This window comes from Polypterus senegalus, chromosome 3 (assembly GCF_016835505.1).
Source record: "Polypterus senegalus isolate Bchr_013 chromosome 3, ASM1683550v1, whole genome shotgun sequence".
Taxonomy (NCBI): Eukaryota; Metazoa; Chordata; class Cladistia; order Polypteriformes; family Polypteridae; genus Polypterus; species Polypterus senegalus.
The window spans coordinates 188,270,439-188,284,981 of NC_053156.1; the positions used below are offsets into that span (position 1 = coordinate 188,270,439).

At 36.5% G+C, this 14,543-nt stretch overlaps 1 protein-coding gene across 3 annotated transcripts in view; it reads right to left on the bottom strand.

Annotated features, from left to right (window-relative positions):
• Positions 1 to 5,541: 5,541 nt before the first annotated feature.
• The window catches only part of eprs1 (glutamyl-prolyl-tRNA synthetase 1), a 228,993-nt gene continuing 219,991 nt past the window's right edge, over positions 5,542 to 14,543 (bottom strand). For all 3 annotated transcript variants that reach the window (XM_039748322.1, XM_039748323.1, XM_039748321.1), the window contains one exon: positions 5,542 to 5,990. In XM_039748322.1, coding sequence (XP_039604256.1) covers positions 5,840 to 5,990 — 151 coding nt within the window. In that variant the 3' untranslated portion in view covers positions 5,542 to 5,839. The remainder of the gene's footprint in view (positions 5,991 to 14,543) is intronic.

Here is a 14,543-nt window from a genome sequence, read left to right on the forward strand (position 1 = left end):
AAGTGACTTTAATCCAGTTAGTAGAAGGATCAACCTTCTTTTCACAACACATACATTCCACCTCTCAAAGTAAGTGAGATGAAGAAAAGAGACAAAACAATTGGAAGTTGGAAGTAGTTCAGGGATTCTTTCAGAGAGTAGGAACTCTCCCAACTCTAAAAGATTTGAATCCTGATCTTTGAATCTAAACGTTATGAGCCACCATTTCCAAGAGGAGCTGAAAAAGTGAATCTCTTTTCTCTTTGTTAGCCTGAGAGCTAAGATCCAGCCTGCCAAGCTAAGCACTGAGCCCTGTCTCTTAGGAGAAGCCATTACTCCAAGAAGGGAACTTTTCCCTATGAAGTGGCAAAATACAGTAAAAGGCAAGCTTTTGAAGCAGCAGCACAGCATTGACAAGGATCACACAGCAAAGAGAAAGAGTGCACTCCAACACATCAAAGATCTTCCACTTGAAACTGAAGCAATAATAAAGCAACAACAAAGAAACAGCTCCACACCACTGGATATCATAAAAGATTTGGTTTCATAAAATTATTTATTTGTGCCAAGATAAAGTAGAACTCTACAGGGAGTGCAGAATTATTAGGCAAGTTGTATTTTTGAGGATTAATTTTAATATGGAACAAACACAGTGCTATCAGTCAATCCAAAATGTTAATAAACCTGAAACCTGAATGTTTCACAATGGAAATGTGAGTGTGAACATCATCAGGGGAATACATATGTGCGCGCAATTATTAGGCAACTATTAGTGTGCAGATTTATTATGCAACTAAAGGAACAATGAAAATTTTCCCATCTCACTTGTTTATTTTCATCTGTTATAGTGAGAATAATAAACAAACACCTCAAAATTTACAAATAAACATCTCTGACATTTCAAAAAAAATAAATCAATCAATGAATGACCAATATAGCCACCCTTCTTTCCAATAACAGTCATAAGCCTTTCCATTCATGGAGTCTGTCAGTTTCTTGATCTGTTGACGATCAGCTTTTGTGGAGCAGTGACTACAGCCTCCCAGACACTCTTCAGAGAGGTGTATTGTTTTTCTCCCCCGTAAATCTAGCGTTTAAGAAGTGCCCACAAGTTCTCGATAGGGGTTAGGTCAGATGAGGAAGGGGGGCCATGTCATTATTCCTTCATCTTTAAGGCCTTTACTGGCTGGCCACGCAGTGGAGAACTTCGATGCAAGTGATGGAGCATTGGCCTGCATAAAAAATCATGGTCTTCTTCCTGTATCACTGTTTGAAGAAAGTGTCTTCGAAAACTGGCAGTAGGTTTGGGAGTTGATTTTGAGTTCATCTTCAATGCAAAAGGTCCAACTAGCTCATCTTTAAAAATACCAGCTCATACCAGTACCCCACCTCCACGTTGGAGTGGAGCTCTGTGCCCATTACTGATCCACAGGTCCATCCATCTGGTCCATCAAGAGTCACTCTCATCTCATCGGTCCATAAAACCTTTGAAAAAAATCTGTCTTCAGATATTTCTTGGCCCAGTTTGGACGTTTCAACTTATGTTTCTTGTTCAGTGGTGGTTGGGTTTCAGCCCTCCTTACCTTGGCCATGTCTTTGAGCACTGAACACCTTGTACTTCTGGGCACTCCAGGTAGGTTGCAGCTCTGGAATATGAAAGTACTGGAGGATAATGGGTTCCTGGTAGCTTCACGTTTGATTCTTCTCAAATCTTTGGCAGCTAATTTATGCTCTTTTGTTCTCAACACGTTTCTTGCGACCCTGTTGACTATTTGCAACAAAATGTTTGATGGTTCTGTGATCACACACCAATATCTTAGCAATTCCAAAAGTGCTGCATCCCTCTGAAAGACTTTTTACAATTTTTGACTTTTCAGAGTCAGTTAAATCTCTTTTTTGGCCCATTTTGCCTGAGGAAAATTAGCTGCCTAATAATTCTGCACACCTTGATATAGGGTGTTGATCTCCTTAGGCCACACCCTCCCTCATTACACAAATACACATCACCTGACGTGCTTAAATCCAATAAGCATTCAAGTTAATACAGCTTGGAGTTGGAATATACGCATTAAAAATGATGATATGGTCAAAATACTCACTTGCCTAATAATTGTGCACACAGTGTAAATAGCAGTAATCAACCTGCCTATATGTTTCATTCTTGTTTTTCAGGTCTGTTTGCATCCAGTCATATGTCAACATATCTGTGCAGTTGTATTTCTATAATCCTTGTGTTTATCAATAAATTGTATTATTCTGTTTCTTAAAATGAGCATGCCTCAGTTACCCTGACACAAGTCTAAAGACCTTCTACAACAGGTAAGATAAATAAAGTAGGAGCCTTGCCAAAGTATTTGATTAATTACTGGTACTGCTGAATGCAAAAACTGATAATTAATTAACCAAATTAAAATTTCTTTTTTAAATCCCATATTATGGCATCATCTCATTTATTATTAATCAACAAAAATCCTGCAGCCCTTTTCTTTCAAGACAATAATATATACCCCTTTGTGCGAAAATCTCTGCTTTTTTGGCAGTTTGGTGCATGGAATAATCTTCATTCTGAAAAAAAAAATAGACTAACAATGTTTCATGAAAAAACTATGTCATTCTGCCCATTTTTAACCCAGAACTTAACTTTAAGAATGCCAGTGCCTTGCAACCCAAGTGAACAGAATACAGAGTTTCAAAGGTACTGATGCAATTTACAATGGTTCGTCTAATACCCAATTAGCACTCATACATCTATTAGGACACTGAAGAAATGGCTGCTGAAAATGGAGCTATGCAGTCATAAGTGAAAAAAAAAAAAACCTCATTTTAAATTGTTAGTAATTTTTTGGCAATTGTGCTCTATGTGCATTTTAAGAAGCAACTCCCTAATTGTTGTAAGACATCTGAAGGAAAGCAATTAGCAAAAACAGTACTCATGCTGGTGGAGCACTGTCTCAGATATCCACCTTCAAAACCAGAGAACAAGGTTCAACTCTTTTTAATGTTGGAATTTTGAAATTTAGATTGTGAAAAAACTGATTTAAATATCTGAGGGTTAATATCATCCATAATTTCTCACACTTTCTTTAGTAACTGAAAGCGACAAGAATATAATTGTGTTTTGTTGCTCTGCACTAAATCCATTATGTAAATCACTAATAGGTAGTTTCCTCTCTTTTAACAAACCAAATCCATCCATTTATATCATATTTTCTTATTTTATTTCAGTCAATTACAGGTCATGCTCACACCATGTCAGTGTGAGGAGTATAATTAGCTAATAAATGTCTCTGGAATATAGAACAAAAATCGCAGAACCAGAAGTAAATCACATAACCTGAACCTTGGACTATGGCCATTTCACAAAGTTATTCCAATTTACCTCTGTAAAAGAGCATTTTGCATTGAAAATAATTAAATAACCTTTGTGCACAGTTTGTTTATCCACAGGGCAGTTTTGGGAAAATGTGAAAACCCTTCTCAATTGCATGTATGATTAAGGTTACATGGACAATACTTCTGCTAGCAAACTATAGGGAATTTAAGCAGAGATGCAAAGTAAAGGAATTTTAAAACTTCTAGGAACATTTCCTCCATATGTGCATCTTGTATGTCAAACTGGAAATGTATAGTACCTGAGGAGAGATCACCTACTTTGATGTCCTACTGCATGCCATAAATTCTGAGATATATTTATAAATACCACTATTTGGTTTGGTGCTTTTCATTCATGTATTATGGTTCTGTTGACCAGTTAGTGTAGCTTTTATTCTGCTTCAGTCCCAAAACATACAGAGAGGACAAGAGGTTTTTCAATAGCAAGGTTCACAAGTTTCTTGGCTGGCCAACTGAGATTACGACAACTTAAAAAAAAACAAAAAACTGCCTAAGCCCTCAGCCAGAGATATATTTAAATTCCTAAGGCTGCAGATGCCTCTAATAAGACAACACGACTGTGATGTATTGGCTACAAATATCTATACACTTCTTGCTGAAGACTTGTACTTAACACTTGCAACTTTGTTCAAAGTACTTTTTCTACCTCCTTAACATTTCTGCTTTCCTACAAAATCTTAATCAATATGATTTTGATCACTTGTCCTTTCTTTTTCAATTTCTTGCCTGCAATACCACTCTAAACCAAATCCCCAAGGTGTTTTTCTAATACATTTCCCTTGGTGTTAGCCAAAGCCACAGTTAAATATTCAATGCACCCAAGACTTTAAACAGTACTTAACATTCTGAATGCATGGAATTTAACCAGAACTGAATACCAAAGATTTTCCTGGTGTTTAAACCTTTCTCAACAAAAGAATATCACTTTACAAGTTTAAAGTCTTTTTCACAAAATACATTCAGTTCTTTATATTTACTACTAATGAAGACTAAAATCAATATTCAAATCATCCTTTCAGACATACAATCATTATTGGAAATTGCTAAAAATGAAACTAAACTACTGTAGATGGGAAGGAACCTTTAGATTTAGGACCTACAAACTCCAGAATATATAAATGACCAATATAAGAAATTCTCAATTACTCTGCATTTAAATAAAAATAGAAGTCTCATTACTTTGGCATATGTGTAACTGTTGCTGGTGAGATAGTTCTGAGTGCACTTCTTATTTATTTTTATTACAATTACTTTTGTAATTATTTTACCTGATTGTGACTAAGTCAGAAGAACCTCTAACTTTGGTTTCATGTTTTAGTGTAACTCGGTTTGTTGTTCTCTTAAGTTATGAACATGTAATATTTCACCTTTATAAGTTTCACCAACTGAAATTCTTAACAACTGACATTGGTACAACAATGCTTACTTTGACCATAATACCAATCCTAGCCTAGAGTGGACGGGACAGTCACAGAGGCAAAACAATAGTATACTGCAAAATTTTCATTGAGGGACTGACCATAAGCATTTGCATTAAGTGTACACATTCTCCAGTTTTAACTGGCCTTAGCTTAGCTTACATTAATATATTTTAGATTAAAAAATGAAAACCGCAAGAATATGACAATTTTCAAAACCATCAAAAAAAAGTACAACATTCATATTTGTATGTGTGTATTTGTACATATTCAGTGGAATGCATTTTGTGTTTTGACTGTAATCTATCTAATATGTTTGCACCTGTGTAAGCGCCTTTGATGTTGTCAAGGAAAATGCAGAACAGGAACATGGATTATGTGTGGATTTTGCACATTTTCTCTCTGTTACTCACTCTCTCTTCCAGAGGTGACTGGTAATACTAAAATGCCCCAATGTGTTAGGATATCTATGTATTTTTTTTGGGCGTGCCCAACAGTTTCCAGTTTTAGTTCCTACCCTAAAAATGAATATAAAAAGACTGACACTATATGAAGAGCATGACCATGGATCATGTTTTTAAATTGCAGCCAAAGATGTACATTTCCAAAATTTTGCTACATGTCTTTAGTAGCTCTGGCTAGGACATTCTCGCCCAGCACTCATAGTTAATAACTAATGATGAGACAGAAAGACAAATAAAGAAATGCAAATAACTGGTTGATGACATACAGAGATTCTCACACATTGAAAAACAGAGACATATCCCATAGTTCTTTTATTTTGATTAAAGTCTTTTACAAACCTGACTGGGTTTGATACTTTCTTGACTACATATGTAAACAGGACTTTCTATACCTGAGGAAATTTTATAAAGAAAATGGGGTATGGTGAAAAGGGAAAATAAATTAGTCCTTTTTAAAACACACAATTGCGTCCCATCAATCCAATTTCCCCCTGTGCTAACAAATGCAGAAAGCTATTATACATGACCTTTGTTTAAACCACTAGAGGGCTTTACTTAAGCAAGCCCCATCTTTCTTGGTATTACTTAGTAACTCCTTCCGAACAGTGTGTAGAACTTGGCAGGCTCCTTGCCACTAACACACAGTGTGCCAGCCTTCAACTCCCGAAGTGGTGAGAAAGGAATGCACAAGCTCTTGGCTCCCATGGAAGGTGCTCCTGGCTCCAAATCTTGGTCCCTAAAAACAGAAGTAGAAATTTGGTTAAGGAACAAAGTTTTTGAAGGGGATTAAACTTTCTGAACAAAAAAGGCTACATACGAAGCATGAAGATCTCACATCATGTAATATGTCTTGTGGCTATTTTATGCAGACACATACTGCACATACTGTATGCTTGAAAACCAAGTTTTACATGGGTCTCAACTTTGCTACAAGGAATGCTGACTGTTTAGATGGGCTCTTGAGTTGAACTATACAATATAAATGGCACTGTCAACATCCTGTGAAAGAAAGAAAGCAGTAACATTTAAAATAATGTTATAATATCTAAATCTTGTGGTTAATGTTGGTTAATCAGAAAAGACAGGAGCAAAATTCCAATTTTTTAAATGTCTTCTGGAGAAGGGTGAATAAGGCATTAAGTATGTGCCAAGGCCAACTGCCCAGAAACTGAAAAGGACAAGTGTGAAAAGAGAATCTGTAGAGTTGACAGAGGCAAGATTAACACTTGAATTACCGAAGTCTACAAAAAAAAAACACATAATCCCGGCCCACCTTAACACTAGAATTACCAGAGCCTACAAAAAAAACTTGTAGATCAGTCCCACCATAAATCGCTTCTCACCTCTCCCTCAGTGTCTTTTGTCCTTTAAATGTGTTGATAAGCAGCAAGCAGTCTGCTATCACATCCCCCACTGGTGCAAAGTTTTCCCAGCTCAAGTCTGTTTACGTGCGTGTCAGTTGCTTGGAGTTGTATAGAGTGAGAAGTCAAGCAAAATCACACCTCTGATAAATACTATATCGTTATTTGGAACACATGCATTTCATGTGTGTTCCGTGTCTACAACGATCTATGTAAACACACTGTTAAAAAAGAAACATTTTTTATGTTTTAGTAATAATTGACAAAACGTAGACATGAAGTTTATAATGTGTGAAACCTGAAGTCCAAATATCAAAGGAGCACTTTCACAAAAGGTACAAATATAACAGAACAAGTGCGCTTTTACTCAAAAATACAACTGCAGAAAAAGAACACAAGTTAGGGTGCGACATTGACACGCATTTACTACGACTGCTTTGGTGGCGCAAAGGTATCAACTACTGACTGGTAATCAAAACTTTACGGGTTCAACTCCCCAAAGAGTGCGTTTTGAGAAGTGCGCTGTTTTTATTCTTACTATTTTTGAATAAAAACATACATTCAATTTCAGTCTATAACAGCCGGTGTAAATGTACGATACTTGTAATGGTTAGCTTTTTTTTTTTTTTTAAAATCAGTTTCATTCCCTGAGTCGCGTTCACGATCCTACACTATTGTTTATATCTGGACGGTGTATGTGCCCTACAAAAGAAGTCTGACTGCATTCTCATACCAATGCTTGCGAACTGAAATGTCTGCGTGCACTTTTCATGGCATTACACGTGTATTTTTTGAGCATGCCTGTGTTGCTCAAACACAGGAAGCTCTGCAGTGTACTTGTGACTTTCTTTTTTTCTTCAGTTATAGTCTTGAATAAAAGTGCACTTGTTTTGTTATACTTGTACATCAATATTTATATGTTACTTACATAAAAGCCAGATCGAATGTTATTTATTTGGATTTATTTACTTACTTTCTTTCTACAGAGTGCAGAGCTATAGCGCATCTTTATGTGAAAACAGCAGTGTCAAATGAGAGGTAGGATTGTAAACGCGACTGAGAGAATGAAACTGAATATAAAAAAAACCAAAGCTAACCTTTACAAGTATCATACATTTACACCGGCTGTTACAGACTGAAATCAAATGTGTTTTTAATCAAAAATAGTAAGAATAAAAGCAGCTCACTTCTCAAAACGGACTCGTCAGAGATCGAACCCGTGAAGTTTTGATTACCAATGAAAAGTTGATACTGTTGCACCACTGAAAGTCGTAGTAAATTCGTGTCAATGTCGCACCCTAACGAGTGTTCTTTTTCTACAGTTATATTTTTGAATAAAAGCGCACTTATTCTGTTATATTTGTACCTTTTGTGAAAGTGTTTCTTTGATATTTTTTTTTTTTTTTACAATCCATACATAGCAATCAAGTTTTTACAAAAAGAAGAATTATGTTAAGAACAGATCGATCCCCACCCCTGAGAGAGAGAGCAAGCCAAACGTAAAATTTAAGGCTTGTAAACATACCTAAATTAATAAATTCTCTGTGCTTTATAAACTTATTTTAAAATATTACTGATTAGATCCTGCCATGTTTTGAAAAAGTCTGTAGATCCTCTAACTGAGTATTTGATTTTTTCCAATTTCAAATAATATAACACATCGGTTTCCCACTGACTTAAAAGAGGAGAGTTTGGGTTCTTCCAGTTTATCAGAATAAGTCTGCGTACAAGAGTGTAGTGAATGCAATCACAATTTGTTTGTCTTCTCCACTTTAAGCCCTCTGGAAGAACCCCAAACACAGCTGTTAATGGGTTAGGAGGGATTGTGAGTCCAAGGCTGTCTGAGAGGTAATTAAAAATTTTTGTCCAGAATAATGTTAATTTGGTGCAGGCCCAGAACATGTGACCCAGTGAGGCTGGGGCTTGGTTGCAACGCTCGCAGGTTGGATCATGCCCTGGAAACATTTTGAGAGTTTTAGTCGAGACAGATGTGCTCGATATATAATTTCGAGTTGTATAATTGTATGCTTTGGCATATGGAGCTCGAGTGAATTCTCTGCATTGCTACTTTCCACTCCTTTTCTGATATATTAATTGAGAGATCTTTTCCCAGTGTCCTCTTGGATCTTTGAAAGGAAGGGATTGTAAAATGATTTTATATATTGTAGAGATGGAGTCTAATTCCTTGAGATTGAGCAATATTTTTCCAGCGTGGATGAGGGTGCAAGATGAGGAAAATCTGGAAGGTTCTGTTTAACAAAGTTCCTGATTTGAAGATAGTGAAAGAAATGTGTAGCTGGAATGTTAAATTTGGAATGTAATTGTTCATAGGATGCAAAGACGCTTGTCTATATAAAGATCTCTAAGCAAGTTAATTCCAAATTTTTCCAGATATTAAAACTGCATATGTTTGTGAAGGTTGAAAGAGGTGGTTCTCTTGCAGGGTGCCACAGATAGAAGCTTCTCCGTCTTAAAATGCTTTCTACATTGGTTCCAGATTCTAAGTGAGTGGAGCACAATTGTTATTAGTGTATTGCCGATAACGTGTGTTTATTGGAGCAGAGCAAGGAATACAAAGAAGTACTGCAGGATTTTACTTCTATTGCGGTCCAAGCCTGTGTATGTTCTTCTATTTGTGTCCAGGTTCTTATCGCCTGTATATTTGCCCCAGTAATAAAACTGGAAGTTAGGTAGAGCCATGCCGCCTTCTGCCTTTTGTCTTTGTAGGGTCGCTCTTTTGATGCGTGGATGTTTTGAATTCCAAATAAATGAGGTTATTGTTGAATCTAATTGCTTAAAGAATGCTTTAATGTATATTGGGATGTTTTGAAATAAAAAGGAGCTTAGGAAGAATATTCATCTTAACAGTGTTAATTCTTCCAGCTAGTGTGAGATGAAGGGTTGACCATCTATGCAAGTCTTGTTTAATTTTTTCCATGCAGACGATGAAATTTTGTTGATAAAGAGCTTTATGTTTACTTGTGATGTTTACCTCTAGGTATTTAAACTGTTCTGCAATGATAAAAGGTAGGGTGTCTAATCTAATATTATATGCTTGAGAATTCACTGGAAAGAGTACACTTTTATTCAGATTAATTCTGAGACCAGAGATCTTTTGAAATTCTGTGAGTGCTGCTAAGACTGCAGGCACAGAATTTTCTGGGTCCGAAATATACAGTACCATATCATCTGCATATAATGAGATTTTCTCTTCCAGTCCTTCTCTGCTAATCCCCTTTATCTGATCAGTATTTCGACAATGTATTGCCAGTGGTTCAATGGCAATCGCAAACAGCAGCGGTGACAAGGGCATCCTTGTCTAGTGCCATGTTCTAGTTTAAAGTAGTCTGAGCAAATGTTATTGATGCAAACTGAAGCTTCTGGGTTAGGATACAGTAATTTAATCCATGCACAAAATGTTCGGGCCAAACCCAAACTTCTCCAATGTAGTAAAAAGGTATTTCCATTCAATCATGTTGAATGCTTTTTCTGCATCCAATGATAATAATATTTCTGGGGTGTTTGATTTAGTTGGTGAGTATATTACATTAAACAGGGGTCGAAGATTTGAAGATAAGTGTCGGCCCCTAATAAATCCAGTTTGGTCTTGTGATAGGCTTCACACATTATAAACTTCATGTCTACGTTTTGTCAATTATTACTAAAACATGAAAAATGTTTCTTTTTTAACGATGTGTTTACATAGATCGTTGTAGACATGGAACACACATGAAATGCATGTGTTCCAAATAACGATATAGTATTTATAAAAGGTGTGATTTTGCTTGTCTTCTCACTCTATACAACTCCAAGCAACTGACACACAGGTAAACAGACTTGAGCTGAGAAAACTGTGCGCCAGTGGGGGATGTGATAGCAGACTGCTTGCTGCTTATCGACACATTTAAAGTTCAAAAGACACTGACGGAGAGGTGAGAAGCGATTTAAGGTGGGATGGATCTACGAGTTTTTTCATAGGCTCTGGTAATTCTAGTGTTAAATCCCTTCGCACCTCTCCATCAGGTTTTTTTTGTAAATGTGTCAATCAGCACAGCAGCCTGCTGCCCCATTCTCCAGCCTTGACGGAGCTCAACTCTCCCAGCTCAAGCCAAGGCTATTTATCTGCATGTGAGGCTCCTGGAGTTGTATAGGGTAAATAATACAGTATATTGTTATTTGGGATACATGCGTTTCATGTGTGTTCCGTGTCTACAAAGATCTGGGTAAATGTAGGATGAAAGGAAATGTTGAACAAATACCTAAATCAGAAACTTTTTTCATGTTATACTAATAATGACATAAAGTGTGAAGACTTTAGTCCGAATATCAAATAAACATATGCACTTTTATTCAAGAATATAACCAAAGAAAAAAAATTCATTCGATTTAAATGTTGTGGTCAATGAGTTAAAAACCCAAGCTCAAATATCAACTGACAGGAAGTTGATATGTGTTCTTCAATGGCACAGAGGTAAGAATTGCTGCCTTATAACCTAAAGGTGCCGGGTTTGAGTCTCGGTGCTCCGAGTATTGAGCTACTGCTATTATGATTACTATAATATTATAAAAACGTTATACATATTATCCAGCATTTTATGCAAGATTAATGTACTGATTCTTTTTGTACAACTGTACAGTGGAAAAAAAGAAAGGGGCACTCCAAGATATATGAGGTCCCAGATAGCTTTTAGCAAGGTCTTAGACCTTAATTAGCTCATTAGGGCTATGCTTGTTCACAGACATCGTTAGGAAACCCAAGGTGATGCAAAGTGCAAAGCTGTATAAATTCTCTTGACTCCTCAAACCTTGTTCCAACAATCAGCAGCCATGGGCACCTCTAAGCAGTTGCCTAGCACTCTGAAAAATAAAACAATTGATGTACACAAAGCAGGAGAAGGCTGCAAGAAGCTAGGAAAGCGTTTTCAGGATCCTCAAGGCACTTTCCAGTTGAAATCAATGAATTGCTGATTAATTGGGATATAAATGTGAGAAGACACAGAACCAAACTTCCTTAGCCAAACATCATCATGGAAAAGAAAAATCCAAATGAGGGAGAAGTGTGCTATAAACAGAACTACTCGCCTGGAAATGCCCATTTCTACAGTTAGGGCAAAAATAAAAAAACTGGTCATCAACTGGAACTGTGACAAACTTGCCTGGAAGAGGACCCAACTTTATTTTACCCCGACATGCAGTGAGAAGGATAGGAAGAAAAGCAATAATATCTCCAGGGATCACTGTTGGGGAATTGCAAGAGAAAGTAAAATGCTGGGGTTATCAGGTCTCCAGAACCACCACTGGAAGGCATCTCCATGCCAACAGGCTATTTGGAAGGTATGCCAGAAAGAACCCTTTTCTGTCAGTTATCCACAAATGTAAATGCCTGGAGTTTGTAAATTATTACAACTTGGTGTGAACCATACTCTATGGTCTGAAGAAGAAAAAATTGAACTTTTTGGCAATAAACACGTAGGAATTGTACGTAGGTTTGGTGTAAAAAGAAGGATGGCTATAATGAAAAGAGCCTTGTCCTAACTGTGAAATATGGTGGAGGTTCAGTGATGTTGTGGGGCTGTTTTTCCTCCAAATGCCCTGGAGACACTGTCAGGGTACATGGCAATATCAGGAGATTATAAATCAAAACCTGGATGCCTCCGCCAGGAAACTAAAACTGGGTCATCATGGGATCTTCCAGCAGGATAATGATCCAAAACACATGTCCAAATCAACCCTGCAATGGTTTACTGACCACACAATCAAAGTTCTGCCATGGCCATCTCAGTCCCTTAACCTGAACCCTATTGAAAACCTATGGGGCAAAAGAGGAGAGTACACATGAGGGGGCCTAGGACCCTGAATGATCTGGAGAGATTATGTAAAGAACAGTCTCAGATGCCATGATCTGTATTTTTAAACCTTACAAAAGGTTACAAAAGAAGCGCAGCTATATTGGCAAAGGGAAGTTATACAATGCAGTTATTAAATGCAGGGGTGCCAACAACTGCGGCACATGCGTTTTTGTTAAAATATTTATTTCTTGATGAGGGCTTTGTTTTTCTTTGAATGAGCTTGTTGTTCAATTAAAAGTCAGATGTTTCTCATTTTTTCAGTGCAAGATGACAGTTCATCAGCAAACAGTGATTTTTTTCTCACCCTTCTTACTAATTTTTTCAATTGGTGCCAATAATAGTGGAAGGCACTACATGTATACTAGCATCAGTAACATGCATGAATATGTAATAAGAAGTGGGATTTATTAAGATGACAGTTTAACAGTTCAGGAGTTTCAAAGAAAATAAATAAATAAATAAATAAAAATAAATATATATATATATATATATATATATATATATAGCAAAAGCATATTTTTTGAAAGATTATTATTTTACACAATGTAACAGAAAACCAGGTATGAAACTAACTGATAATGGAAATATGTGCTGAACATTTCATCTCCAATTATTTAATCATAGCCTAAAAATATGGCCACTGGAGTGCTTTTCTTGTGTGAAATGCCAGGAGATTTTAAATTTAAATCTTGCTGCCTATGCCAAAAAACTAAAACCAGGTTGTTGTTGGAGTTTCCTACTGGACAATGATCCAAAATATATGTTCAAATCAATACAAAAAATGGTTAAAAGAACACAAAACCAAGTTACTGTCATAACTGTCTCAGTCCCCATACCTAAATCCAACTGAAAACCTGTGGAATGAGCTGAATAGGAGAGTGTACAAGACCAGAACAAGGACCCCACATGATATGGAGTAGAATAGTAATCTCAGATTCCCTACTCTATATTCTCTAACCTTATAATATGGTATCAGAGAAGACTCAGTGCTGTTTTATTGGCAAAAGGAGGTTGTACAAATTGTTAAATTCAAGTGTGCCAATAATTGTGGTGTGTGTGATCCATCCATCATCCAACCCGCTATATCCGAACTACAGGGTCACGGGGGTCTGATGGGGTGTGTGATTTTTGTTAAAAATATTAATAAAAAAATAAATATATATATAACTTGATGAGGAATTATTTTTTCTCAGTTTACTTCTATTAAATGCTGGATTTCTCTCATTTTTTCAGTGTACCCCAGAAAAAAAAAGGTTCATGGGGATTTTGGAGTAGAATCAGTTCCATAACGTCACAGAATGCCAACTTGATAGTGGGGCTCAGGTTCTATTCAGCATAGCCATACAATTTTTTAAGCATAACCCACCTTGTGTGTTTCTTGCCAAAAAGATACATTTTCGTTTTCTCGGACTACAGTACACCGTTCCAATGAAAGTTCCAACAGCATTTAGGAAAGGCTTTTTACTGGCATTCGCTCCAAATAATCTTTTGGCATGGAGGTGGCATGTGATGGTAGTTGTAGAAATGTGGTAACTCCCAAAATACTACTTTTTTCTGTATTTCTCCAACAGTGATCTTTGGGGACTGTTTTACTTCTCTTACTGCTCACTGTACGGGATGGTTTGCGTTGATATCAGTTATAGGTGATTTGAACTTTTTAATTATTGCCCTAACTGTAGATATAGGCATTTCTGGGCAAGTAACACTTTTTTTTCTGTCTTCATTCTATTTATTGAATTTCAACATACTTTTCTCTCATTTGAACTGTATGCTCTCCTATGTTTCCAATGTTATGAATGAATAAGGGAATTAGCCTCTGTGCCACCTCATATTTATACCCCAGTGAAACATGAAGTCACAGATTAATGCTTGAAAGTTTCTACATACTTTGATCAATTTAAAAAAGTCAGATATAAATGGATGAAAATGATCCAACCACACTAAAGGTTGAATTTCTCTCACTTTTAGCAGTGTGGGACTATTGTAATTCAACAAAAAGAGCTTTTTTGTAACCCTTTTTACTCATCTTTAACAGGGGTGCCAATAATTGTGTATATGAATGAAGTTGCTGCTAGAGCT